This window comes from Lepidochelys olivacea (genome assembly GCF_965140295.1).
Source record: "Lepidochelys olivacea isolate rLepOli2 genome assembly, chromosome: 1".
Classification (NCBI taxonomy): domain Eukaryota; kingdom Metazoa; phylum Chordata; order Testudines; family Cheloniidae; genus Lepidochelys; species Lepidochelys olivacea.
This window is the reverse complement of record NC_140411.1, coordinates 339430743-339456050: the sequence shown is the minus strand read 5'-3', so window position 1 is coordinate 339456050 and position 25308 is coordinate 339430743. Positions and strand designations below refer to the sequence as shown.

At 45.5% G+C, this 25308-nt stretch overlaps 1 protein-coding gene across 1 annotated transcript; it reads right to left on the bottom strand.

The window, feature by feature from the left end:
• Positions 1-2622: 2622 nt before the first annotated feature.
• On the bottom strand, positions 2623-22094 carry UCMA (upper zone of growth plate and cartilage matrix associated). The gene is made up of 7 exons (XM_084616859.1): positions 22040-22094; positions 18047-18097; positions 15763-15938; positions 15167-15232; positions 14950-15045; positions 8686-8784; positions 2623-3055 (listed from the first exon to the last, which is right to left on the bottom strand). The coding sequence occupies exons 3-7, from the start codon at positions 15818-15820 to the stop codon at positions 2958-2960; spliced, it is 417 nt and encodes a 138-aa protein (XP_084472985.1). The 5' UTR covers positions 15821-15938; positions 18047-18097; positions 22040-22094; the 3' UTR covers positions 2623-2957.
• Between the last annotated feature and the right edge of the window lie 3214 nt (positions 22095-25308).

Below are 25308 nucleotides of genomic sequence, written 5' to 3'. Positions count from 1 at the left end.
CTGCCCCCTTAGTCTCCTCATGAAGCCGTACACTGGCCACCTCAACAGCGCCAAGGAGCGGTTCGACTACAGGCTCAGCACGCAGGGGGTGCGTAACAGCAGCAGATACAAGTCTGCCTCCTGCCTTCAGAGGATGGACAGGCCATTCGATCCTGGGAAATTCTGCATTGTGAAAGCTGCACCTGAGGTTTGTCAACCTTTGTTCATTTCATGCTCATGTTGTAATCACGTGATAATTGATCTAACATGGATTAACGGTCCCATTCCAGCTCCCAGTGGATGAATCCACACTCCGTAGCCTACCCTGCTGATAGGCCCCACTGCTCGGTCTCAACGGAAGGAAACTGAATTACTTTCTGATCCCTGCAAGTGATCCTGACTCATCACATTTGCCCTACCTTGGCAGGCGGTACAGCCAAGGTTTTTACAGATCTCCGAGTAGAGAGCTCCAGGTGCCTTTCCCGGTTAAGTGCATGTGAAAAAGAAGCTAATTAGCTCTTAGCACTAGCATTTCTGCAGGGATTCCCCTCCTTTAGTTCATAGCAGGACAATTAGCCAAAGCGTCCAGTGGGGCTGTGCTTTGATGAGCAAGCTAGTAACATAGGCAAGTGTTTGATCCTCCCCATTGTGACATATTACATTTTAAAAATGTGTCCCCTCCCCCCGCCCTTGGTTCTCCACAGAGATATTATTGTGCTGAGGCATCTTTCCATGTGTTCCCTGTGTTCTCTTTCCTTCATTCCTATAAGAGTTGCTGGTGTGAGAAGATTTCCCCATGAGAGAAGTTATTTCTCCACACCTCCTCCCCAGGAACAACCGCCACAGGCTCTGATTAATTTTGCCCCAGTTATCAGAGCTGCTAGTATACAGATAAGAACAGAAGAACGGCCATACTGGGTCAGACTAATGGTCCATCTCACCAGTATCCTGTCTTCTGACAGTGCCCAATGCCAGGTGCTTCAGAGGGAATTACCAGAACAGGTAATCATCAAGCGATCCATCCCCCGTTGAGTGTTCCCAGCCAGGGGTGCTGGAACAATTTTTGTAGTGGGGATGCTGGGAGCTTTAACCAAACTGTAAACCCTGATGAAAACCACTTCAAGCCAGGGGGTGTGCCAGCACCACGAGTTCCAGGACCTATGTCCCCAGCTTCTGGCAAACAGAGGCTAGGGACACCATCCCTGCCCATCCTGGCTAGTAGCATTGCTGGACCTAGGCTCCAGATGGAAGATCCCTAGAGTGATCCTACCTCGTGCTAGAATGATGGTGGAGCACTATTTCACTAGGAGGGTGGTGAAGCACTGGAATGGGCTACCTAGGGAGGAGGTGGAATCTCCTTCCTTAGAGGTTTTTAAGGCCTGGCTTGACAAAGCCTTGGCTGGGATGATTTAGTTGTTGCTGGTCCTGCTTTGAGCAGGGGATTGGACTAGGTGACCTCCTGAGGTCTCTTCCAACCCTAATAGTCTATGATTCTATGGCGCTATGTTTATTGATAAACAGCCATTATAGAAAGTGAAGATAGTTATTTAATGTCTGGCTAGAAAAAGAATAATGTAGAGGAATAATTTCTACTGTATCAGAAGGGTAACCATGTTAGTCTGGATCTGTTAAAGCAGCAAAGAGTCCTGTGGCACCTTATAGACTAACAGACATATTGGAGCATAAGCTTTCGTGGGTGAATACCCACTTCGTCAGATGCATGGAGTGGAAATTTCCAGAGGCAGGTATAAATATGCAAGCAAGAATCAAGCTAGGGATAACGAGGTTAGTTCAGTCAGGGAGGATGAGGCCCTCTTCTAGCACTTGAGGTGTGAACACCAAGGGAGGAGAAACTAGTTGTGTAGTTGGCGAGCCATTCACAGTCTGTGTTTAATCCTGAGCTGATGGTATCAAATTTGGAAATGAACTGAAGCTCAGCAGTTTCTCTTTGAAGTCTGGTCCTGAAGATTTTTTTGTTGCAGGATGGCTACCTTTACATCTGCTATTGTGTGACCAGCGAGACTGAAGTGTTCTCCTACAGGTTTTTGTATATTGCCGTTCCTAATATCTGATTTGTGTCCATTTATCCTTTTAGGGACTGTCCAGTTTGGCCCATGTACATAGCAGAGGGGCACTGCTGGCACATGATGGCGTATATTACATTGGTGGACGTGCAGGTGAATGAACCTGTGATGGTGTGGCTGATCTGGTTAGGTCCTGTGCTGGTGTAGATATGTGGGCAGAGTTGGCAGTGAGGTTTGTTGCATGATTTCTACTGTGTAAATGCAAGTATAAGAGTAGTTTCAAACTTTCTTGTTATTATTTTTCCTTCATATAAAACTTACATCACTAGCTGCTTATGCATCTTGAAGGGACTGATGATAGTTAAAAAGGAAGTTATATTCTTTGAAACGTATAGAATTTCCATTATTTATAAGATTAGTAAGGAGGAGTAATATTGAGTGATATTGCAGAAGCTAATACTACTGTTTAATTAAACAACTATTAGAATGTTAATACAGTTCCTTTTTTTTAACTTAAAGTAAAATATTACAGAGACTCTGGGATTACAGCAAACATAGATTTGCTTTTCAGTGATTCCCAAGATACAGTGATTTAAAAAAAAAATTCTTATCTGTTTACATAAGACAAATTCTAAACAGCCTAAACTATCCTGATTTATACATGTCTCAGGGACCTAATTCTGTCTGCATTGTTCCACTTTTGTGTTTTAAATCCAGATTTTGTCACACATCCAGGCACCTCAAAATACAAAGCAAAGCAGCACCCTATGAGAAGCTCTATCCATTAAAACAGAGTCAATGCAATTACTATAGGAGGAGGGCTTGGTGGAGTAGATTCCACAGTGGGATCCATGACATGGCCAAGACTTTGGAAATGTGGTGGCTTCTTTGGTGTCCTGTGAACGGCTTAGTCAGCAAATATTTAACTTTTTTTTTAGTTCACTCTTCTTACATCTAGATGTGGTGACGGTTGTACATGTAAGATGGGTAGAGACCGTCGTAGTGATATTGACGCCATTGCTCGATCTGTTCCCGGCTTCTCTCCTGTTGCTCTGTAGATGGGGGTGGGGAGTAGAAATAACAAGAGACAATGTGAACTGCGATTCATTTTCGGACAGCCAACTAATCTAATGCCAAATGTACTAGCAACATTGAAACGGTGGCAAGGACTGTTGGCTCTCAAATCTCCAACTGCGCATCCCTGTCTGTCAAGTTGTGTGTAACATATAAAGGGAGGTTGTGGGGGAGGTTAGGCCGAGCATACTTCCCCAAAGGCTGAGGGTTTGAATGTAGGCGTTTGGCCCATTATAAGGACAGCTGTCACTTGCACTGTTCAGATCTGAATCCTCATTTCGTGACTCGGGTCCACCTCTGATTTGTGAGCTTTCCTCATCCCCAACTTTCAGTTGGAGTTAAAAAAAAAAAAAGAAAAAAACCCCCACAAAATGTCAATGCAAATCTTGGTCAAAAGCACCAACTTGCACCTATTTTCATGATATGTCCGTGAGATGTGGCACTCACATAGTTTGGTGGTGGGTGCCAGTATAAGAACCTAGAGAGAGATTTTTGCAGGATTTCCTTGCAAACCCCAAGCCTGCTCAGTTTTCCTGAAACAGGGTCCGGGTTTGCTCAAAAGTTTAGTGTTCATGAACATTAGCAAACCTTTCAACATGCTGAGTTTCTAGACTGTAACAGGGGGTTGGACTAGATGACCTCCTGAGGTCCCTTCCAACCCTGATATTCTATGATTCTTTGATTCTAAAAAAAGAGGTACATTACATGGGCCTCTGTGTTTTGTTGTGAATATTTTGCACAGCATGACCCTCTTCCTACCTCCAACATATACTGGATCCAGGTTTACTATTTCAGGTTGATCTATCTAGGTACCTACCTGCCCCATCACGACTGTATCTTTGTGATATCCTTGCAAACACACAATTAATGGGAGGATTTTAATGTTCACTATTAGTGATCTTGGGGAAGTGGCGAAAGGTTGTCTTACAATTTATTTATTTCGATGTATGGTTCTTCAAATCATTATCGAATTATTCATTAACCCATCAGCTGCTGGTCTGCCATAGGCCATGGTGCCATCCATTTATATGCTACTGAAGTCACTGGAATGGGTCCTAGCTGACACATTTGGTAGTACAACAGGATGCATCACCTTGGTGATGCTTTGAGTGTTGGGCTTTAGATGAAGTAAGTTACTCTGAATGTCATACAATGGTGTCCCTCACATCTGTCTACTGGCTTTGAGTGTTCTAGGTACGTCCCCCGCATGTCTGGATCACACGGCTGCATGAAGTCCAGATTAACTGTCTGATGAGTAAAGCATGCTCAAGCTATTGTCAAATTAGCCAGCACCTGCTGTGCTGCTGAATGCCACAGGTGTGTCCTGATCACCCATTAACAAGTGTAAACCCTGGACCTTACATAAACCTTGGATAGGTGCATCTTAATATCCACACTCTCCTAAGCACTTATTTGGTTGGACAATGCCAGTGTTCTAAGGTTAATTTCAATAGTATGGCACAGGCCCACAGCAGCACAGTGTGTCCAGTGCCAGGGCTAGCAAGTAAAAGATAAAAATAATCAGGTGTTTAGGCCTCTTAAGCCTACATTTAATTTCCTAAGGGCAGGTCTACACTATGGACCTCCAGTTATGCAACTCCAGCTACGTGAATAATATAGCTGGAGTCAACGTACCTTAGGTCAACTTATTGCAGTGTCTACGCTGGGCTGGATCGACAGGAGAAACTCTCCCATTGACTTACCTTATGCTTCTCATTCTGGTGGAGTATCGGAGTCGACGGGAGAGCGATTGGTGATCAATTTAGCAAGTCTTAACTAGACCCGCTAAGTCGACCCCTGGTGGATCAGTTGCCATAGCATCAATCCACGGTAAGTGAAGACAAGCCCCGAGTCTCTTCTTTTCTCAAAGGCACAAATATAGACATTCTCCAAAGCACCATTTTCAAACAGTGTGGATACAATACTGGACTGGGACTCGGGAGACCTGGGGTCTATTCCTAGCTGTGCTACTGGCCTGCTGGGTGGCCTTGGGCAAGTAATTTCACCATTCTCTGCCTCAGTTTCCCCATCTGTAAAATGGGGATAACGATAGCGACTGTCTCTGTAAAGTCCTTTGAGATCTACTGATGAAAAGTGCTATATAGGAGGTGGGTATTATTTATTTTATCTGGAAAGTCAGACTATTTTGACAATCTTCTCAAAACAATAGACTCTCATATTCTGTACATGTGTCTCCATGACAGTTCTGGCATAAAACCAAAAATGTAATAAAGATGGGGCAATAAAAATAACTAATGCTTTTGGGTGAGTTTTTACCATTAGAATCATTTTCCTCATTTAAAAGGATGTACTGCAGAGCTGCTGAGAATTTGGCTTGGTTAGCCACCTCGATGTGAGGTTTCAGAAATACCTCCATGGATGTCTTTATTATGCCAAGTGAAAACCAGTCCCTTCCGTTGCTGTCTTTACTTTTAACCACTTCACTGAACAGTCATCCCACAAATGGTTTTCACTACTCATTCTCTGGAGGGAACTAGCTGAAATGTCTGTACGGCCACTTGGTCATTTTTTTGGGGAAGGAATGCTGTTATGGAATGCTTTCTTACTGCAAGTATAGTCTCCACCATACAGAAAAAGTATGGAGGAGCATCTGAAAGACCGTTGTCATAGGGCCATCCCCACCTCATAGTAATGGGAAGGCATCACACAAGAGCAATGGGTTTACTAACTGAATAACTGCGCTGTTAATGTCCCCCATTCATGTCCTGTCAATGAGGCCTTGCGTCTAAAGTTTGTTATGGGCAAAGTGAGAGAAGTATCAAGTGCAGGAAAAAAATACATGTAGAAAGAAATGCTGCCATTGCTGGAAGAAAGACAACCAAGGAGAAAGAAAACTGTTCATGTTTTATTTAGATGTCTATTTCCAGAAATTTGGAGGAACGATTTAGTTGCATACAACTAGTCTAAAAAGTCTATTTAAAATTTTGCCCTCTTTGTTCTCTTCAAGAACTCCTTCTAGACTCTCTTATTTTTGTTGGATACATGTACAAAGAAATAGGACATCTTTCCACTTATATCAATTCAATGGCTGAGAAGCAAAAATATTTTCATTAGTGACTTGAATAATGGAGTGGAGAGTATGCTTATAATATATGCAGATGACACCAAGCTAGGAGGCGTTGCAAGCACTTTGGAAGAGAAGATTAGAATTCAAAATGATATGGATACATTGGAGAATTGGTCTGAAATCAATAAGATGAAATTCAATAAAGATAAGTGTGAAGTACTACATTTGGGAAGAAAAATGAAATGCACAAAATGGGAACTAACTGGCTAGGCAGCAGCACTGCTGAAGAGGATCTGGACGTTACAATGGATCCCAAATTGAATGTGAATCAACGATATGTTGCTGTTGCGAAAAAGGCTAATATCATACTGGAGTGTATTAACAGAAGTGTTGTATGTAAGACATGGGAGGTAATGCTCCATTTGGCACTAGTGCGGCTTCAGCTGGAGTTTGTGTCCTGTTCTAGGAGCCACACTCTCGGAAAGATGTGGACAAATTGGAGAAAGTCCAGAGGAACGCAACAAAAATGATCAAAGGTTTAGAAAACCTGACTAAGAGGAAAGATGGGAAAAAATTGGCTTGTGTTGGCTTTAGGAAAGAAGTCTGAGGGGGGACCTGATAACAGTCACCAAATATGTGAAGGGGTGTTATAAAGGAGACAGTGATCAATTGTTCTCAATGTCCACTGAAGGTAGAACAGAAGTAATGGGCTTAATCTGCAGCCAGGGAGATGTACGTTAGATATTAGGAAAAACTTTCTAACTCTAAGAGTAATTAAACTCTGGAATAGGCTTCCAAGGGAGGTTGTGGAATCCCCATCACCAGAGGGTTTGAAGGACAGATTGGACAAACACCTGTCAGGGATGGTCTAGGTTTACTTGGCAAGCATGAGGGGCTGGACTTGATGACCTATTGAGGTCCTTTCCAGACCTACATTTCTGATATGCTACTTTGCCTTTCTCTTACATTGTTCATTCAGGGATCCAAAAGTGTTTTATTAGCATTAATTAATCAGGCCCCACCATTCCTCTCTGACGTAGCCTAACTTTACAGATGGGTAAACTAGGCAAGTCACTCCTCAGTGTCACACAGCAAGTCATTGGCTCATGTTCTGGGCTTCTGCTCCAATTTTTAGAGCATCAGACTGGGAGTCCGATGACCTGGGTTCTATTCCCAGTTCTGCTGTTTGACCTTCATCAAAACACTTACCCCACTGTGTATTGGTTTATCCATGTGCTAATCTTTAAGTGATAAATGCAGGGAAACTGCTAGTTAAAGCTGCTTCTCACCTTGTTACATGACACTGCATGCAGCCAGCATTTAAAACTACCCACTCTTCAACCTCCTGGGGTTTTGTATAGTGATTCTATTGCTAAACACAGGGTGCTACCATCATGCACATTCCTCGACGGAAATGTTACCATGCAGGATGCCAGGTTTCAGAGTAACAGCCGTGTTAGTCTGTATTTGCAAAAAGAAAAGGAGTACTTGTGGCACCTTAGAGACTAACCAATTTATTTGAGCATAAGCTTTCGTGAGCTACAGCTCACTTCATCGGATGCATACCATGGAAACTGCAGCAGACTTTATATATACACAGAGAATATGAAGCAATACCTCCTCCCACCCCACTGTCCTGCTGGTAATAGCTTATCTAAAGTGATCATCAGGTGGGCCATTTCCAGCACAAATCCAGGTTTTCTCACCCTCCACCCCCCCACACAAATTCACTCTCCTGCTGGTGATAGCCCATCCAAAGTGACAACTCTTTACACAATGTGCATGACAATCAAGTTGGGCTATTTCCTGCACAAATCCAGGTTTTCTCACATCCCCCCCACCCCCATACACACACAAACTCACTCTCCTGCTGGTAATAGGATGCAAAGCCCAGTTGAAACCAGTGGGGTTTCATATATGTGGGATGTGGAATGATGGCCTCTAGGTACAGTGTGTGGCATGGAGGAGTTGCTGCTTACAGTGGTTAGCAGTGACTTTCTAAGAGCTCTCTGCCGGCTAGATTGTGTGGAAGCAGTAAGGAAATGCAACCCAAGAGACATTCTACATTCCTAAAATCCCATCCCAAAAAACAGAAGCCTCATTCCAGCATCCCCTTTTCACCTTAAGGCAATAAATAAAACCTCATGGAATAGGCTTTCACAGTGGCAGTGTCCTCCAGGCAGGGACAGGGAAGAGACTCCATAGAATCACCCCTAGGAAATGCAAACCTGGAATCCCATTATATAGTCCTATCTAGAATTAGAGCATCACCGGTAGGTGGGGATATAAATCATACGGTATATGACAGAATATTGAGCCTGTGGGAATGAACGATGTGAAACCCCTGTAGAATTTGGCAAGAGTTGCTCTCTCGAGCAAAGAGTTTGATTGTAAGTTCGTTGGAGCAGGGGCTGTCATTTATTATATTTTTGTACAGGACCTAGCCAACAGGGCCCAACCACATTGTGGCCTTTAGGTGCTGCTACCATATCAATGTTAAATAACATTAATAATAATAAATAATAATATCCTACCAGCCTGCAGCTAAAGTTTCAATTTTTGTTGTTTTGCTGTTCTTACCTTTATGTTCTTCCTTGACAAAATTCTCAAACTTGTTCCTTTGCTCTTCAAAGTACTCCCTCCTTTGCTCATCAGCAATCAGCATCTGCCCGGTCTCCGCTGCGTAAGAGATGTTTATTGTATTAGCAGCAAAAAAAATCTTAAGAAGCCAGAGCATAACTTTTGTCCTCAAAACCCAATGAATCTGATTAGCCTTGTATAGCAGCACCTGTATCCTGGGCTTTCACTGGAGGCTTAGCTACTAAAGTCCTTGTTTACAGTAGGCTTTCTAGACAATCTGTATGTATTTCATCATCCCATTGTGCAGCACAATGAAACAATACATGCAATGATGCTGGTAGAGAAATTGCTAGCTCCCGTGTTTTGCCTTTTAAATTCCATAGGAAAAACACAGGTTGTTCTAATTTAGTTTGGTGGATTACAGTTATCATATTTGTCCAATGATTTAAAACCCTGTGATAAATGCCTACTAGCTAAAACTTCCTAATGAAAAGTTCCCAATGAAAATGAAACCTTATGACATTGGCTGGCTTTGGGGTGTTACTACAATGTCAGAATGCATACCATGTTTGTTGAAAAGTTCGCTATGTATTCAAATAGAGAGGAGCCCAAATTGATACAGTCAACCTTTAATTTCAGGATGTGGATTGGAATCAAATCCTTGGTTCTGAACCTGGCCTCATGGCTTTGGGATTGTGTTCCCAATCTTTGACCCTGCTCTGTGCCCTTTCAGCTGTTCCACAGTGGGACAGAGCAGGGTCAAACAGCTGGCTGGAGAATTGCCCTTGCACAGGGGAATTTCAGGGTGGCAAAGATGGCATAGCAGGCTCTCATGGCATAGTCATCTCCTCTTCTCTGGGGCATGCTGAGGCAGGAAGTGGTATGGGAAGAGTCCCCTGTGCTCTAGCAATCCTGGTTGAAAGAATAGCTCCTTGGGGGCTATAAACAGCCAGCATAATTTAGGGTAGCTGTCAAGTCTCTCTAAATTGCAGTGGGGGCCAAACCAGACCCTGGCTGTCCCCAAGACTGGAGTGGCAACAAGATGACCTAATACTCCTCTGTCTTTACCTTTTGGATCTTGAACCAAGGATCTGGCCCTGGTTTGGATACAGCTCCAGATGGTGGAAATCTTCTGTGACTTTCTTCAGTCACGCTATTTCTGCCCAAGATGGCAGAAAGTGAACAGGAAAAACTAATTTTGTGAGATTTTTGCTATTTTGGGTTGAAATCTCATTAAAACAGCTACGAAGATGACACCATCTAGCCCTGGTTTGGTCATTTACACCTTGCCTGGTGATAATTTAGGGTCCAATCTTAGAAGGTGTAATACCCTTCTAAGATATTGATAATAGGTATTACATCAATTCCCATGTGTATTTTTAAAAGTGGCTGAACACCTGAAAGTTGAGAAACCTGCTTTGTGACATTGGAAAAGAGATGAATGTAAGAACAGCTTTAAGAAAGTGGAATATAAATATATTGGCTTAAAGAAGAAGGTAACATGACCACTGATTAAAGAACTGTAGGAAGGAGATGAGAATGGCTGAGGAAAATGGATGGGAACAAGTATTGAGTTAATCTTCTGTTCCAAGATCTATCATAGCTCTGGATGCGGTATTACTGAATGAGGGAGGCAACCTAGTGACAGAGGATGTGGAAAAAGCTAATGTATTCAATGCTTTTTTTGCCTCTGTTTTCACTAACAAGGTCAGCTCCCAGACTGCTGCGCTGGGCATCACAACATGGGGAAGAGATGGCCAGCCCTCTGTGGAGATAGAGGTGGTTAGGGACTATTTAGAAAAGCTGGACGTGCACAAGTCCATGGGGCCGGACGAGTTGCATCTGAGAGTGCTGAAGGAATTGGCGGCTGTGATTGCAGAGCCATTGGCCATTATCTTTGAAAACTCGTGGCGAACCGGGGAAGTCCCGGATGACTGGAAAAAGGCTAATGTAGTGCCTATCTTTAAAAAAGGGAAGAAGGAGGATCCTGGGAACTACAGGCCAGTCAGCCTCACCTCAGTCCCTGGAAAAATCATGGAGCAGGTCCTCAAAGAATCAATCCTGAAGCACTTGCATGAGAGGAAAGTGATCAGGAACAGCCAGCATGGATTCACCAAGGGAAGGTCATGCCTGACTAATCTAATCGCCTTTTATGATGAGATTACTGGTTCTGTGGATGAAGGGAAAGCAGTGGATGTATTGTTTCTTGACTTTAGCAAAGCTTTTGACACGGTCTCCCACAGTATTCTTGTCAGCAAGTTAAGGAAGTATGGGCTGGATGAATGCACTATAAGGTGGATAGAAAGCTGGCTAGATTGTCGGGCTCAACGGGTAGTGATCAATGGCTCCATGTCTAGTTGGCAGCCGGTAGCAAGTGGAGTGCCCCAAGGGTCGGTCCTGGGGCCGGTTTTGTTCAATATCTTCATAAATGATCTGGAGGATGGTGTGGATTGCACTCTCAGCAAATTTGCGGATGATACTAAACTGGGAGGAGTGGTAGAGACGCTGGAGGGGAGGGATAGGATACAGAAGGACCTAGACAAATTGGAGGATTGGGCCAAAAGAAATCTGATGAGGTTCAATAAGGATAAGTGCAGGGTCCTGCACTTAGGACGGAAGAACCCAATGCACAGCTACAGACTAGGGACCGAATGGCTAGGCAGCAGTTCTGCGGAAAAGGACCTAGGGGTGACCGTGGACGAGAAGCTGGATATGAGTCAGCAGTGTGCCCTTGTTGCCAAGAAGGCCAATGGCATTTTGGGATGTATAAGTAGGGGCATAGCGAGCAGATCGAGGGACGTGATCGTTCCCCTCTATTCGACATTGGTGAGGCCTCATCTGGAGTACTGTGTCCAGTTTTGGGCCCCACACTTCAAGAAGGATGTGGATAAATTGGAGAGAGTCCAGTGAAGGGCAACAAAAATGATTAGGGGACTGGAACACATGAGTTATGAGGAGAGGCTGAGGGAGCTGGGATTGTTTAGCCTGCAGAAGAGAAGAATGAGGGGGGATTTGATAGCTGCTTTCAACTACCTGAAAGGGGGTTCCAAAGAGGATGGCTCTAGACTGTTCTCAATGGTAGCAGATGACAGAACGAGGAGTAATGGTCTCAAGTTGCAGTGGGGGAGGTTTAGATTGGATATTAGGAAAAACTTTTTCACTAAGAAGGTGGTGAAACACTGGAATGCGTTACCTAGGGAGGTGGTAGAATCTCCTTCCTTAGAGGTTTTTAAGGTCAGGCTTGACAAAGCCCTGGCTGGGATGATTTAACTGGGAATTGGTCCTGCTTCGAGCAAGGGGTTGGACTAGATGACCTTCTGGGGTCCCTTCCAACCCTGATATTCTATGATTCTATGATTGACCCCAAGGTAGAGCATTGCACAATTAGTTATATTCGGGAAGTGTTGCATGTTCCTCTGAAACATCCAGTAATATCAGCCATTGCTGGGGATAGATGGGCCTGTGGTCTGCTCCAGTCTGCCAACTACTTAAGGTCTCGTGTTTTTGAGCACAGCCTAGAATAAACAATATTTTATGTTCTCCTTCTCATTGGCATCACTTTGAATCTGTACCAATGCTGAGGTACAGGTCTTTGCTGGTTTGGGGAAGGGGAGAACTGCCCTTACATTTAGCATATGATCATCTATGTTGGTACTCAGACTCAGTTCAGATGTGATCTGATTAGACTGGAAGTTTAGCAGAGTCTTCATTTAGGTTTCAGTTTGGGTTTGGGCAACTGAAAATGTCCTTATTTCAGGACAGTGCTGGAGAGGTACAGGCTCCTTGCATCTTTTTTTTTTTTTATGATGAGTGATAGGAAAAAAACTTGATGGGTCAAATTTCTCTTTCACCTACAGCAGCATAAATCCAGTGTAACACCACTCAGAGTAACTGAAAGAAAAATATAGACCAGTGCCTCTTTCTAAAACATCAGGCTACAGAAGAGAGAAGCTTCCCGAATGTGCCTCAATTCTGATCTGCCATGCAAATTGCCAGTCAGATCCAGGACATCTGGACATCTCCAAGGTATAATTTTCTGTTCATGCTAAATATTCCCAGGGGAATAGGACAAAAAGCACCAGGCTCCTCCTAACCCATAACATAAGGATGTGATCGGAATTGTGCATTGATAAAAGGCTGGTAATGTAACCAACTGTGCCATCTGATGCTAGTATTTGACAAGAATGGATACATTCAACCTATCTTGAGTGGGAGGAAATTGTTCTGGTTCCCATCAGCCAAAGCCAGCTGAATCTCTATCTGGATGCAACCCTTTATAGAATAAACCAGTACTTGTTTGATGGAGGGTGACTAACCTATTTTTCTGCCATGGTTCAGAGACACTTCTACATCGCTCACTAGTAAAGGAAGTGACAGAGTTAGCCCTTTGTGTTACAGGATACAAATATCATGAAGCTGTTTAATTTAGTAAGCACTTATTGCCAAGCACATGTGTTCTGCACATGGTGAGAGGGGAGGCCATCAATAGTAAAATCATAACCTGGGCCCAGTGTCCCAGCCAAAGCTCCCCATCACCAGATCACTAATGCATGGAAGGATGCATGGAAATGGGGGTTCTTGGTTAAACTGGATTAAACAGAAAGGATGTACAATGATTCTGTGGACTCTGGCTAGACTTTGTTAGAGAGGGAGTTCTAGAGATCAGACCCGACCACTACGAAGCTCTTGTATCTCAGCCTGATCCCAGTTTGAACATCAGGGGGATGATCATGGACAATCCCGCTGCTCAGTTATTTGGTGGAACATCATCCACAAGTAATGACCATATAATCTGCAGGCCTGTGCATATTTAATAAAACCACTGGGCCAGATTTTGCTCTGAGTCACACCAGTGCAAACCTGTTCACTTCAGTGGAATTGTGTATTGGAATAGTGACTTCAGTGGGTTTACCCTGATGCAAATGAGAATACATTCTGACCCAAAGGCTTTATTAAATGACTGGGAAAATAGGTTATATGGTATATTGCTTCTGGACGATAGCCCATCAAGTAACTGAGATCAGCAATCGAATGGCAGAAGGTTGATCGTGCTCACTTTATATAACCCATTAAAATATTACATTATTGGTTACCTCACTGCAAGCATTGTTTTTATAGACCCTGTTGTAACTTACCTGTAATGGTAATCATCCTCCTCCTATATGTTTATTACCCAATTACATGGACACTACCTGGTAATTACAATGTAATTAAATAGTCAACAGTTAACATACTATTATATAGTAATTACATGATATTTGTGCCCTGTATTTTAAAGTGTTACCAGTTAAATCAGCCCTCCCTTGCACTTTAACTGAGTTAATTTTCAGATTATTACTGAAAGGTTAACATCTCTCCCAATAACCTAGCTGAAGTTTTGTTGAACCAGAGGACAGATCATTTTACTGTTATCCTCTACAGTGCTTCAGCAAACAAGCCATGTGAATTAAGTTATGTTTTCCATCCCATGTGGAAATAAAACGGTGTTGTGGAAGCCAGGTGCATATTTCTTAATGCTACATTTGCAAATGTTTTCCAAGAAGAGCTGAAAACATTCATTCAGCACCTGGCCTGAAACCTGCTTGTTATTTACCAGCTTTCATCAGATGACGGTGTGAAAGGAGCTGAGGAGAGGAACTAAATAAGCCCCTATATTCACTTCACCGTGCTGTCCTGCACCTCCTACAGCAGCCTGCTGAGCTCTGTCTGCCCTGCTAGATGTCTCAGCCCTTTTGAAAACCAAGGAATTGGCATCCACTTCAGTTCTATTAGCCAACTTCAAGAGATTTTGCAGATGAAAAAATATTTCATTTTCCAAAGTTACCTCTTGTCTCATTTAAAAAGATGCCAATGAACAAACCTCATTTTGGAGAGCTCAGTAATGACTGATCCCTTACACCCACTCAGAAATGATTCGGTATGCCCTAAATCTTCCAAAGTGGAAGCCTGTAAAGTTCAATTTTTTGTCCTTCTCCCATATTATTTTTTATTCAATTCATAAAAATTACATTTCCTCCCTGTCCCCCTCACACACTAATCCCTCTGGCGGCCCCCCCAAATTGCTATTTGTAGGTACATTCCGTAATTTAAAATGTAGATAATTGAGAAGAAACCTGTTCTAATCCAAAAGAAACAACAACTTTGATCGGTGAATAAATCCTTGTAGAGAGTGGCAGGCAACTTAAGACTGTCTCAAGGGAAGCGGGAGATGAAAGAGGAGCAAAGAAAATACAGCTTTCCATAAACACTCCTGAACAGCCTCACCATTGAGCTCATCTCTGGATTTGGTGGCTCGCTTGCCACGCTTTTTGAAGAAGTTAGAGGCATCTGATTCTTGTATAAAAATCTTCTTTTTCACACCTGAAAGCAAAGAGAGAGGACTTGATCAGCCATGGATAGTAAATAGGGGCATCAATGTACATTTAAAAGCCGTAGGAGCAACTTTTCTCCTCTCCCCCCTAAAATTTTCAGCTCCACTTACTTTCCTTGTCCTCTTCCCCAGCTGCCTTCCTGGTGCCCACAGCAGCACTGTTGCTCTTCTCAAGAACTGGATGACAACAGCACAAACATAGTATTGGGTTCAGTGAAGAAATGCAGCATCCCACAGGAAAAACCTCAAGCAGATGTTGAAAGCTGCTACCTGCTAAAACCCTAAAAATCCTGCAGTCCAATAACAACCTGCCTAGGAAATTCACTTTTACACAGCAAGAGCAACAGTACAATCAGCAGCTATGTAGACATATATTTTTGTGCTCCCGGTTTTTATTTTTGTAGAAAGTCTTAAAAATAGCAATTAACAAGACCTATGAGGACATTTAGTCCAGTTTATCCCACTATATTTAAAAAATTGTCTGTATATTCCTAGTATAACTTGATGCCTAAATCCTTTAGAGATTGTGATAGATTACAGTGGATTAGATTAGTTTCTCACATACTCCCTCATGCTCATTTGACTAGCAATGTGGTAAATGACAGTGTTCTTATGTTACCCCAATGACACGAGTTCAGATTTCTATCATTCCTTGCTGAAATTCTATGCTTCCTGCTGGCACTATTATTACTCTGGATCATACATACCAACCAAGAGCACAAAAGTTGCAAGGCAAGAGAGAAAAAGGATTTCTTTCCAGTTCATCTTTGTTGCGCTCCAGTTGACTCCTCAGAAAAATAGTGAATATCACAAGAAGTTTCTTGAGATCTGCTTGCAAATTCCTCCTGTTAGCTGGAAAAGGAAGCAGGGAGCTGGGATGTCACTGTGGGAAAGAGGAGGGGCACGGGGTAGCACTTCAGTTGGCTGCTCATTGCCAGATCAAAGGAGGTTTCAGGCAACTTGAAAACATCTATATGAGACATATCCTGTGGTCATCAGCATTTTGATGGAAGTCAGCGTTACAAACTGCCAGGCAGGTGATGGGTGATGATTATTACAAGCAAAAGATTATACAGCATATTATTTTTGGTCGTCTATTGTATATAGTTTAAAATGCAATTAAACTCTGAAAAAAAAAAACCACCCCTTTGTACTCAGCAGATCTGCTCTCTGCTGTATCAGAGTCAAATCTAGTGAGTTTAGTGACTATAAGCTTTCAGTGCTTTTTTAACTTCCGTTAGCCCTCCAGAGTCAGCCCAGCTAAGAAAGGAGCCTGATTCTATTGTTTCTAGTGCATTACGAGCAGAATGGTTTACTAGGTTCATTCATTTACACCTGTGCAAGTGCCAATGAAGGCAATGCGGCTGCACGGGTGTCACTGAGGACGTAAACATTAGGGCCTGAATTCTCAGCTGCACTAAGGCCCCTTCACACAGTGCTGGCAGCATAAAGGGGCCTTAAAACTGGGGTATGTTACATAAGTATCTGGAATTATATCCCTCTGATCTTCTGGAAAGCCATTAAGTATGTGCCCAGAGCTGGGGATATGTAACAGCAGAACAATCAAACCGTGTTTATCTTATATCTTTATTTTATGGAATATAAAAATAATTTGGATACGGTTGGGAGGAGTTTGGCTACCTAATGGGTGTGATGCAGGTCAAGAGACATGACCTCATTTTAAATAAGAGGAATTTTTGGACAACTGTGGCTCAGTGAGCTGTAGCTCACGAAAGCTTATGCTCAAATAAATTGGTTAGTCTCTAAGGTGCCACAAGTACTCCTTTTCTTTTTGCAAAGTTTTAGTGTAACAGATAGGTTGATGTTTGGATGGAATTGCCAGACTTCTTGAAGAACTCCAAAAGAATCTGAATATTGCTTAGGGCTACTTTTAAGCTTCTTATATTATCATATTGCAGGACACTCATCTGTGGAAATGGCTTTCAGAAAATGACATTCTGGAAATAAGACTAACAGATTTTAAGGCCAGTAGGAACCATTACAATCACCTCTTGCATAGCACAAGCCATAGAATGTCATCCAGTGATTTCTGCATCAAGTCCAACAACTTTAGGCTGAGCTTCAGCATAGCTCTTAAGAAGACATCCAGTCTTGACTTACAGACTTCAAGCGGTGAAGAATCTATCACATCGCTTGTCGGCTTATTCCACCGGCTAAGTACCCTCACTTTTACATATGTACACCTTATTTCCAGGTTGAATTTGTCTAGCTTCGGCTTCCAGACATTGGATCTTGTCATACTTTGTCTGCTAGATGAAAGAGCTCTCTAGTAACAAATATCTATACTTTCAGCCATATCAGTATATAAATGTGTGTGTATTCGAGGGAAATTGTAAATTCAAGAAAATTAATTCTAGGAAGGTAGAGGGGAAAACTGCAACATGATTTAAAGTCAAGAAAGATAGAAATTTAGTTGGTTGCATCAGTTCACGTTGCCCGCTATATCAGAAGGGAGCACAGAAACAACCCGAGTGAAGGGAAAGAGGTGTTTTACATAGAAAAGGGGGTGATCTCTCTCTTTCAGTGATGATTCACATGCTGGACTGGACATTCCAAGGATCAGAAAAATTGTGTTGGCAGTAGTCAGGTAAAGGAATATACATGAGGGTTTAAAAATAAATAATGGGAATGCTAGAGCTCTGCACTTGGCTTTGTAGCCTGAGAATTCAGTGAATGCGTGGTTTGTATTCTGAATTCCCTGCAGGCCTTGACATTTTGGCACAAATTGGGTGTCACACTTCTTAAGTACAGTATGTGAAATGGGTAAGTCACCAGACCTGTCTGGATCCTGGATCCCGTCTGCTTTTATTAATGATGAATTACCCACCATAAAAAAATAAAAGACAAATATCAGCTTTGTGTTTCCTCCGTTAAAATGATGTGCTTATTAGCCACCTAAACAATTAATCATATAGAATTATTCCATCGGGACATGCTGGTGGAAACACAATAGCACACAGCAGGATTTACCACATTGGATCACACAGAGCCCAGCATCCTGATTCCAGTAGTGGCCAATACCTGAAAAAGATGAAAAGAGCCGACAGTGGAGGCGTGCAAAGTTTGGAAATTCTATCCTCCCACTCCAAAGCATGAGATTTGGTTAAACTTATTATTTCATAAAAGGAGAAGTGATACTAATGAACATAAAGTTAGCCAGACAAGGCTGGTTCCCAGGCAGATGTGCCTGGGAAAAGAACCCTGTGCCATTGTGTAAAGGTGTGTGTGGGCTGTCCCCATGAACCCCCTTGGGAACCCAGTGTGGAGTTGCAGATAGGCTCTGCCTTAATTTCCCCTGAGTGGGGCAGCAATATGTTTGCTATAACAGCCAAGGCAAGGAGAGGCCAACATATACTAACAAAATAGTACATCCCTGTTTCATAAAGCTTCAGAGCAGGGGAAATTACAATAAACCTTTCATCAGGAGCCTGATTTAGTGCTCCCGAATTTAAAGGCTACAACACCAAGGCTTGTCAGTTTAGGCTAGTCTCTTGTTGGGGGATCCATGAAGGGATTTAGGCATTGCAATGCGCTAAGTGTGACACCACCTAACTTTTAGGCACCTAGAAAATCCAGGAACAGCCCTGCAATCCACCAGGCCAAGTTACACACCTTGGCTCCTTATACAGTGAATGGGGAGAGAATGGCACCGGAGAATGGGCTCCACAACAGCCAGCTTGCAAAGCGGGGAGCAATGGGAGGTGCTGACCGGAGGGTTCTGTGGTAAACCCCACCCCTTTCTCGACGATGGACCCTTATCTCTGCTGCTCATTCACCAACAGACAACGCTTTGGCGCCAAAGGGGTTCCTTGTGGAAACGAGTTAGGCACCTGTCTCACTCCACACAGAGAAGGGGGAGGTGATGGTGGGGCCATTCTCCTTACATTTTCAGCCCAGTGGTTAGAGCAGGCCAGCCAACAGCAATTCTGGGGCCCAGGGCAGAACTGTCAATCGGCCCCCGAGCTGCTGGCTGCACTCTTCCGGCACGGTCAGGGCTTCCACATGCCCACCCGGCTGCCTTCGCCGTCATCGGTGCCACCCCACACGTCCCTAGGAGCATAGGCACCAGCTTCCAGCATAGGCGCTTGACCTGCCACTCCATTCTAGGCCCCTTCCCCCAATGCCCCACCCCCCCGTACCTCTTCCCACCCCTGTTCCACCCTCTCCCCGAGGGCACCCCATATACAACTGGTGCCTCCCCATAGTGGGGGAACCACCCCCAGCACATTCTGCTGCTCTCCCTGGCGGGCAAGAGCCCAGGTGGGGAGCAGGAGGGAGACGCTTTTAATGCCGGCCCCTCCTGGTTGCTGCTCTGAAGCCCTGCCTGGCAGCTGCCTGAAAGAGCCTTGCTGGGGAGGAGGTGGCTTCTGCTCTCCACCCATCTCGGCTGCTGGGGACCCTGGCACCCGAGCAGAGAGTGGGGATGAGCTGATCAGCAGGGGTTCAGTGGGAGTCTTGTGGATCACAGTAGAACCAGAAGTGGGACTTCGGCACTTAAACCCTAAGTCTGGGGTTAAGGCCCCTAAATACTTCTGTAGATCTCACCTTTAAAGCCTGAGAGAGAAAATAGCTCCCACAGGCTTCTTCCTTACTCAGCTTCCTGGTCCTGTTTAAATAGCCCATCCATCCTAAGGCTTCCTTGATTACGCCCAAGTCTGTTCCAGCTGCATGCTCTAGCCTGTCCCTTAAAGGGGTAGTTCACTCCTTTCACATATGGTCTGGCTTGATTAACTTTTACTGACCTTCATGGGCCGCTCCCACCCCCACCCCAACCCTGCAGGAGGGAGGACTAGCAAATCCACGTAACCCCTGCCTCACCATGTGAATACTGCATGGGAGGTCTCATGGGGGAGTGAAAGGGCGTTCTTGTTGTGACTCCCGAAAAAACCTCCTGCACTTTCACAGCAGAGCCACACCATTTCCTCTGCCTGGGCACTCTCTGCTGCCGTGGGGCAGGGGGCAAGATGAGCCCCTGAAACAACGACGCACGGTTAGTGATGTGTTACTAATATTTTAACAGGACCCTCCCACAAAGGTTTCCTCTTCACCTGTGACAAACCCATGGAGTGGGGGGGCCCATGTACTCAAAGAGAGAGGAGAGGGAATGGGAAACCTATTCATGCACTTCCCTATTTAAACAGGAACCCTTTCCCCTAACCACGACCACAATCAAGGAAGAGGGCAAGAACACTTGGCAAACAAACTGAAGTACTGAGGGAAGGTGTTTTGACAAACATTCCGACTAACCATGTGCCTCTGATTCCCAGCTGTGTCCCAGGGCTACGTTTACCTTTCCAGGAGATCATCTCCTCTCCGCACGCTCGCGGGGTCAGCTTCCACTACATGGGCATTTGCAGCAGCTCCGGCCTCTGCAGGCTTCAGGGAGAGAGTCAGGCCAAGGAACTCTAGAGGCACCAGGAAGGGCTTGTGTCTCCTGCTTCAACAGTTAGTGAGTGTCTCTTGTTGGGAAGCGTAGCTGGCTCTAAGTGCAGAGAGCTGTTTCCCTCCTGGCCCACTCTGGGGGGGGTCACTTCTGTCCCCCTTTCCCAGGCAGGAAAGGGACAGGCAGGATTGAAAATGCTGGCTCTGCTGGGTAAGATGCAGCCCAGGCTGGGGGGGGGTCACCTCTGTCCTCTTTTGCCCGGCAGGAAAGAAGCTAAGCAGGAGTGGAAAAGACATGGCTCTGGGGCAAGCACCTCCCACTCCCCCATTTCTGGGAGGGGAGTAATCGCAGAAGGGCAGAGCACCAGATGGAAGATAGTTCCCGAATCCCTACAGTCCGCACAAGCAATTATGCCTCGACTGCGGCGCTTGGGCGCCTCGTCCCCTTTCACTTCCCCGCAAGGTACTAATGGAGGGCACCAGACACAGCATGGACACTGCTGAGGCTGGACAGTGGATAAGGGGCCTTCAGGGCCAGCTCTGTCCTCATGCTGCCTCCTCTATAACAACCCCCTACCCCCAGCGGATCCCTACTCATATCCCAAGCTGACATCTGGCTCATGTGGATCCCTTGCACTAGAGGGGGTAGAGCAGGGGGTGGGAAAACTATGGCCCGCGAGCCAGATCCGGCCCCTCAGGGCTTTGGATCCAGCCCGTGGGATTGCCACCCTGGTGGCACCGTGCGCCCCGTGCCGGTCCGGGAACCGGCCGGCACCACTTCCCTGCGGCCCCTGGGGAAGAGGGGGCAGAGGGCTCTGCGTGCTGCCCTTGCCTGTGGGTACCTCCCCCGAAGCTCCCATTGGCTGGGAAGGGGAACCGCGGCCAATGGGAGCTTCGGGGGAGGTAGCCACAGGCAAGGGCAGCGTGCGGAGCCCTCTGCTCCCTCTCCCCCAGGGGCTGCAGGGACGTGGTGCTGGCCACTTCCTGGACGGGCACAGTGCCGGGGCCAGGGTAGGCAGGCAGGGAGCCTGCCCTGGCCCCGGTGTGCGCCGCTGCCCCCCTGGAGCCACTCCAGGTAAGCAACTCCGGGCCAGAGCCCGAACCCCTCCTGCACCCCGCCCCCCAACTCCCTGCCCTGAGCCCCCTGCCTGCACCCCAACCCCCTTCTCTGAGCTTCCTCCTACACCCCGCACTCCTCCTCTGCCCCAACCACTTGCTCTGAGCCCCTTTCTGCACACCGCACCCCCTCCCATACCCTGCACTCCCTCCCTTCCACACCCCAACCCCCTGCCCCAGCCCTACATTCATGGCCCTGAGAGCAATTTCCCCACCCAGATGTGGCCCTCGGGCCAAAAAGTTTGACCACCCCTTGGGTAGAGTGTCTGGAGATCCCATCCTTGAGGGCCAAGCCAGTACCTTCCTTGAGAGACCCAGAAGGGGCTCATTTGGGGGATGGGAGACATAAGCCCAGCACACCCTCACTCAAGAGGGAATTCTTTCTTCTGAGGGGAGGAAGGCTGCAGTGGATTAAAATTGTAAAATATATTAAGGAAGAAGAAGGAGGTGGAGGGGGAAACTCACCAGAGGAGTGACACTTTCTGGCACAGTCTGGACCAGCACTACAGAAGGATGAGTGGGCTTCACAGACATTTTCTGACAGCAGAGGAATGGTCAGACTCAGGAATCTTGGGTTCCAGTTGAGGTTCAGAAATATTCCCTCGTGGACTGTCATAAATATAAAGGGAAGGGTAAACCCCTTTGAAATCCCTCCTGGCCAGGGGAAAGCTCCTCTCACCTGTAAAGGGTTAAGAAGCTAAAGGTAACCTCGCTGGCACCTGACCAAAATGACCAATGAGGAGACAAGATACTTTCAAAAGCTGGGAGGAGGGAGAGAAACAAAGGGTCTGTGTCTGTCTGTAGTCGTCTTGGCCGGGGATAGACCAGGAATGTAGTCTTAGAACTTTTAGTAAGTAATCTAGCTAGGTATGTGTTAGATTATGATTTCTTTAAATGGCTGAGAAAAGAATAACTATTTCTGTCTGTGTATCTTTTTTGTAATTTAAGGTTTTGCCTAGAGGGGTTCTCTATGTTTTTGAATCTAATTACCCTGTAAGATATCTACCATCCTGATTTTACAGGGGGGATTCCTTTATTTCTATTTACTTCTATTTTTTATTAAAAGTCTTCTTGTAAAACACGGAATGCTTTTTCATTGTTCTCAGATCCAAGGGTTTGGGTCTGTGGTCACCTATGCAAATTGGTGAGGCTTTTTATCCAACATTTCCCAGGAAAGGGGGGGTGCAAGTGTTGGGAGGATTGCTCATTGTTCTTAAGATCCAAGGGTCTGGGTCTGTAGTCACCTAGGCAAATTGGTGAGGCTTTTTACCAAACCTTGTCCAGGAAGTGGAGTGCAAGGTTTTGGGAAGTATTTTGGGGGGAAGGACGCGTCCAAACAGCTCTTCCCCAGTAACCAGTATTAGTTTGGTGATGGTAGCGGCCAGTCCAAGGATAACGGGTGTAATATTTTGTACCTTGGGGAAGTTTTGACCTAAGCTGGTAAAGATAAGCTTAGGAGGTTTTTCATGCAGGTCCCCACATCTGTACCCTAGAGTTCAGAGTGGGGGAGGAACCGTGACATGGTGGCATAGTGGTGGGATTAACCTGAAATCATTTTGAGATCCAGTTGAGATTTTTTGAACTAGAAATACAGATTTTAAAAAGAAATTTTTTTTCCTTTGGAAAGGAAGTCCAGAAAGCAGTTGAAACTGAAAGCAGATTGTTTTTTCTCTGCTTTGTGGCCAAGCAGAGACAAAAGGGGATTATCTTGTGAATTGCAGGTTTTCTTTGCCTGGAGGCAGGGTACTTAACTCCTGCAGGGAAATTCACAGTCTTCCAACCCAGAGGTTTTTTTTTCTTTTCTTCCTAAAAGTAAATAGGGGGTGTGTGTTCTACCCATTTGCTTTTTCTTTGGGCTGGGTAAGCAGGTTTCCAAGTAGTTGGAGGTTTTTTGCTTTAATTTGGGCCCAGAGCAGAGACAAGGGAATTGTCTTTTTCTGTAGGCTGACAGTCACTATCAGAGAATAGGTATTCTATCCCAGCACAGCAAAATTTTACAGCCACGTTTTGTTTGTTTATTTCTAAACCTCGGGTGTAAAGTTAGTTAAAAACAGAGAGGTTAGAATGACCAAATCCTCAGCTCGACTACAGCTGGAATTAGCCAAATTTCAGGCTGAGGAAAAACAAAGGGAACATGAAAGACAGATAGAACTCATGCGGCTGGAGAAGGAGGTACAGGAGGCTGCCCACAAGAGGGAAATGGAGGCAAGGAAGCATGTGGAGGAGGAGAAGGAAAAAGAGAGGAAGCATGTGGAGGAGATGGAGAGGATAAAGGCCCAGCAGAATATACCAACAAACCCTAGCAATCCTTCTCTAGGTACCACTTCCCATCCCAGAAAGTTCCCCACCTACAAGGCAGGTGATGATACTGAGGCCTTCTTAGAAAACTTCGAAAGGGCCTGCCTTGGGTACAACATCTCTACTGACCAATACATGGTAGAGCTGAGGCCGCAGCTCAGTGGACCCTTAGCTGAGGTGGCAGCTGAAATACCTAAAGAACACATGAACAAGTATGAACTGTTTAAATCCAAGGCGAGAGTCAGAATGGGGATAACACCCGAGCAGTCTCGTCGGAGGTTCCGAGCCCTAAGGTGGAAACCAGACATGTCATTTACCCGACATGCCTACCACATTGTGAAACATTGGGATGCCTGGATATCAGGAGCAAGTGTTGAATCTCCAGTAAATTTGCCCTTCCTAATGCAAATGGAACAATTCTTAGAGGGTGTTCCTGAGGAAATAGAAAGATACATCCTAGACGGGAAGCCCAAAACTGTAATCGAGGCAGGAGAGATTGGAGCCAGATGGGTGGAGGTGGCAGAGAAGAAGAAAACTGGTCGCAGTTGGAGCGGAGACCAGAAGGGACCACCCCAGACCACACCCTATTACCGGGGGCCGCCCAAAGCCCCACCTACCTCCCAAAGAACCCTCCAGACCCCTTATCGTCCCACCACCCCGTTCTCCAGCAACCCTCCTCGCCCCAGTGACCCGTCAGCTGGACGATGTTTTAAATGTAACGAGCTGGGGCATGTAAAGGCCAACTGCCCCAAGAACCCCAACAGATTACAGTTCATTGCACCGGAATCACACCAGAGGTCCACAGGCCCGGATACCTCCCAGATACCCTTGGAGCGGAGGGAAACTGTGAGTGTGAGCGGGAAGAAGGTCACCGCGTGGAGGGACACCGGAGCACAAGTGTCAGCTATCCATGCTTCCTTAGTGGACCCCAATTTAATCAACCCAGAGATCCAAGTGACGATTCAACCCTTCAAGTCCAACTCTTTCAATTTGCCTACAGCCAAGTTGCCTGTCCAGTACAAGGGCTGGTCAGGAATGTGGACTTTTGCAGTCTATGATGATTATCCCATCCCCATGCTGTTGGGGGAAGACTTGGCCAAGCATGTGAAGCAGGCCAAGAGGGCGGGAACGGTCACCCGCAGCCAGGCTAAACAAGCCGTGAGGCCTAGCTCTGTTCCGGAAACTTCTATCAGGACCCAGTCAGAGATGATGGACCCGGACCCCAGGCCAATGTCTGCAACAGCAGTAGTGGATCCAGTCCCAGAGACCCAGACGGAACCAGTCCCAGAACCGGAACCAGCTGAACAACCAACACCAGACCCCGTGCCAGCACTGAATCCAGTACTTGCAACCTCAACACCAGAGGGCCCCACTGAACCTGAACTGGCAGCAGCCGATAACCCTACACAAGAGGCTCAGCCGGAGCCTGAAACCCA

Bases quoted from the DNA above. Each gene is read 5' to 3' on its own strand.
- UCMA (XM_084616859.1), bottom strand. From the start codon at position 15,820: ATGAACTGGAAAGAAATCCTTTTTCTCTCTTGCCTTGCAACTTTTGTG. The intron at 8,785-14,949 runs GTGAGGCTGTTC...TCTCTTACGCAG, and splicing joins ATCCAGAGATGAGCTCAATG to CGGAGACCGGGCAGATGCTG. The intron at 3,056-8,685 runs GTAAGAACAGCA...CCCCATCTACAG, and splicing joins TGTCAAGGAAGAACATAAAG to AGCAACAGGAGAGAAGCCGG.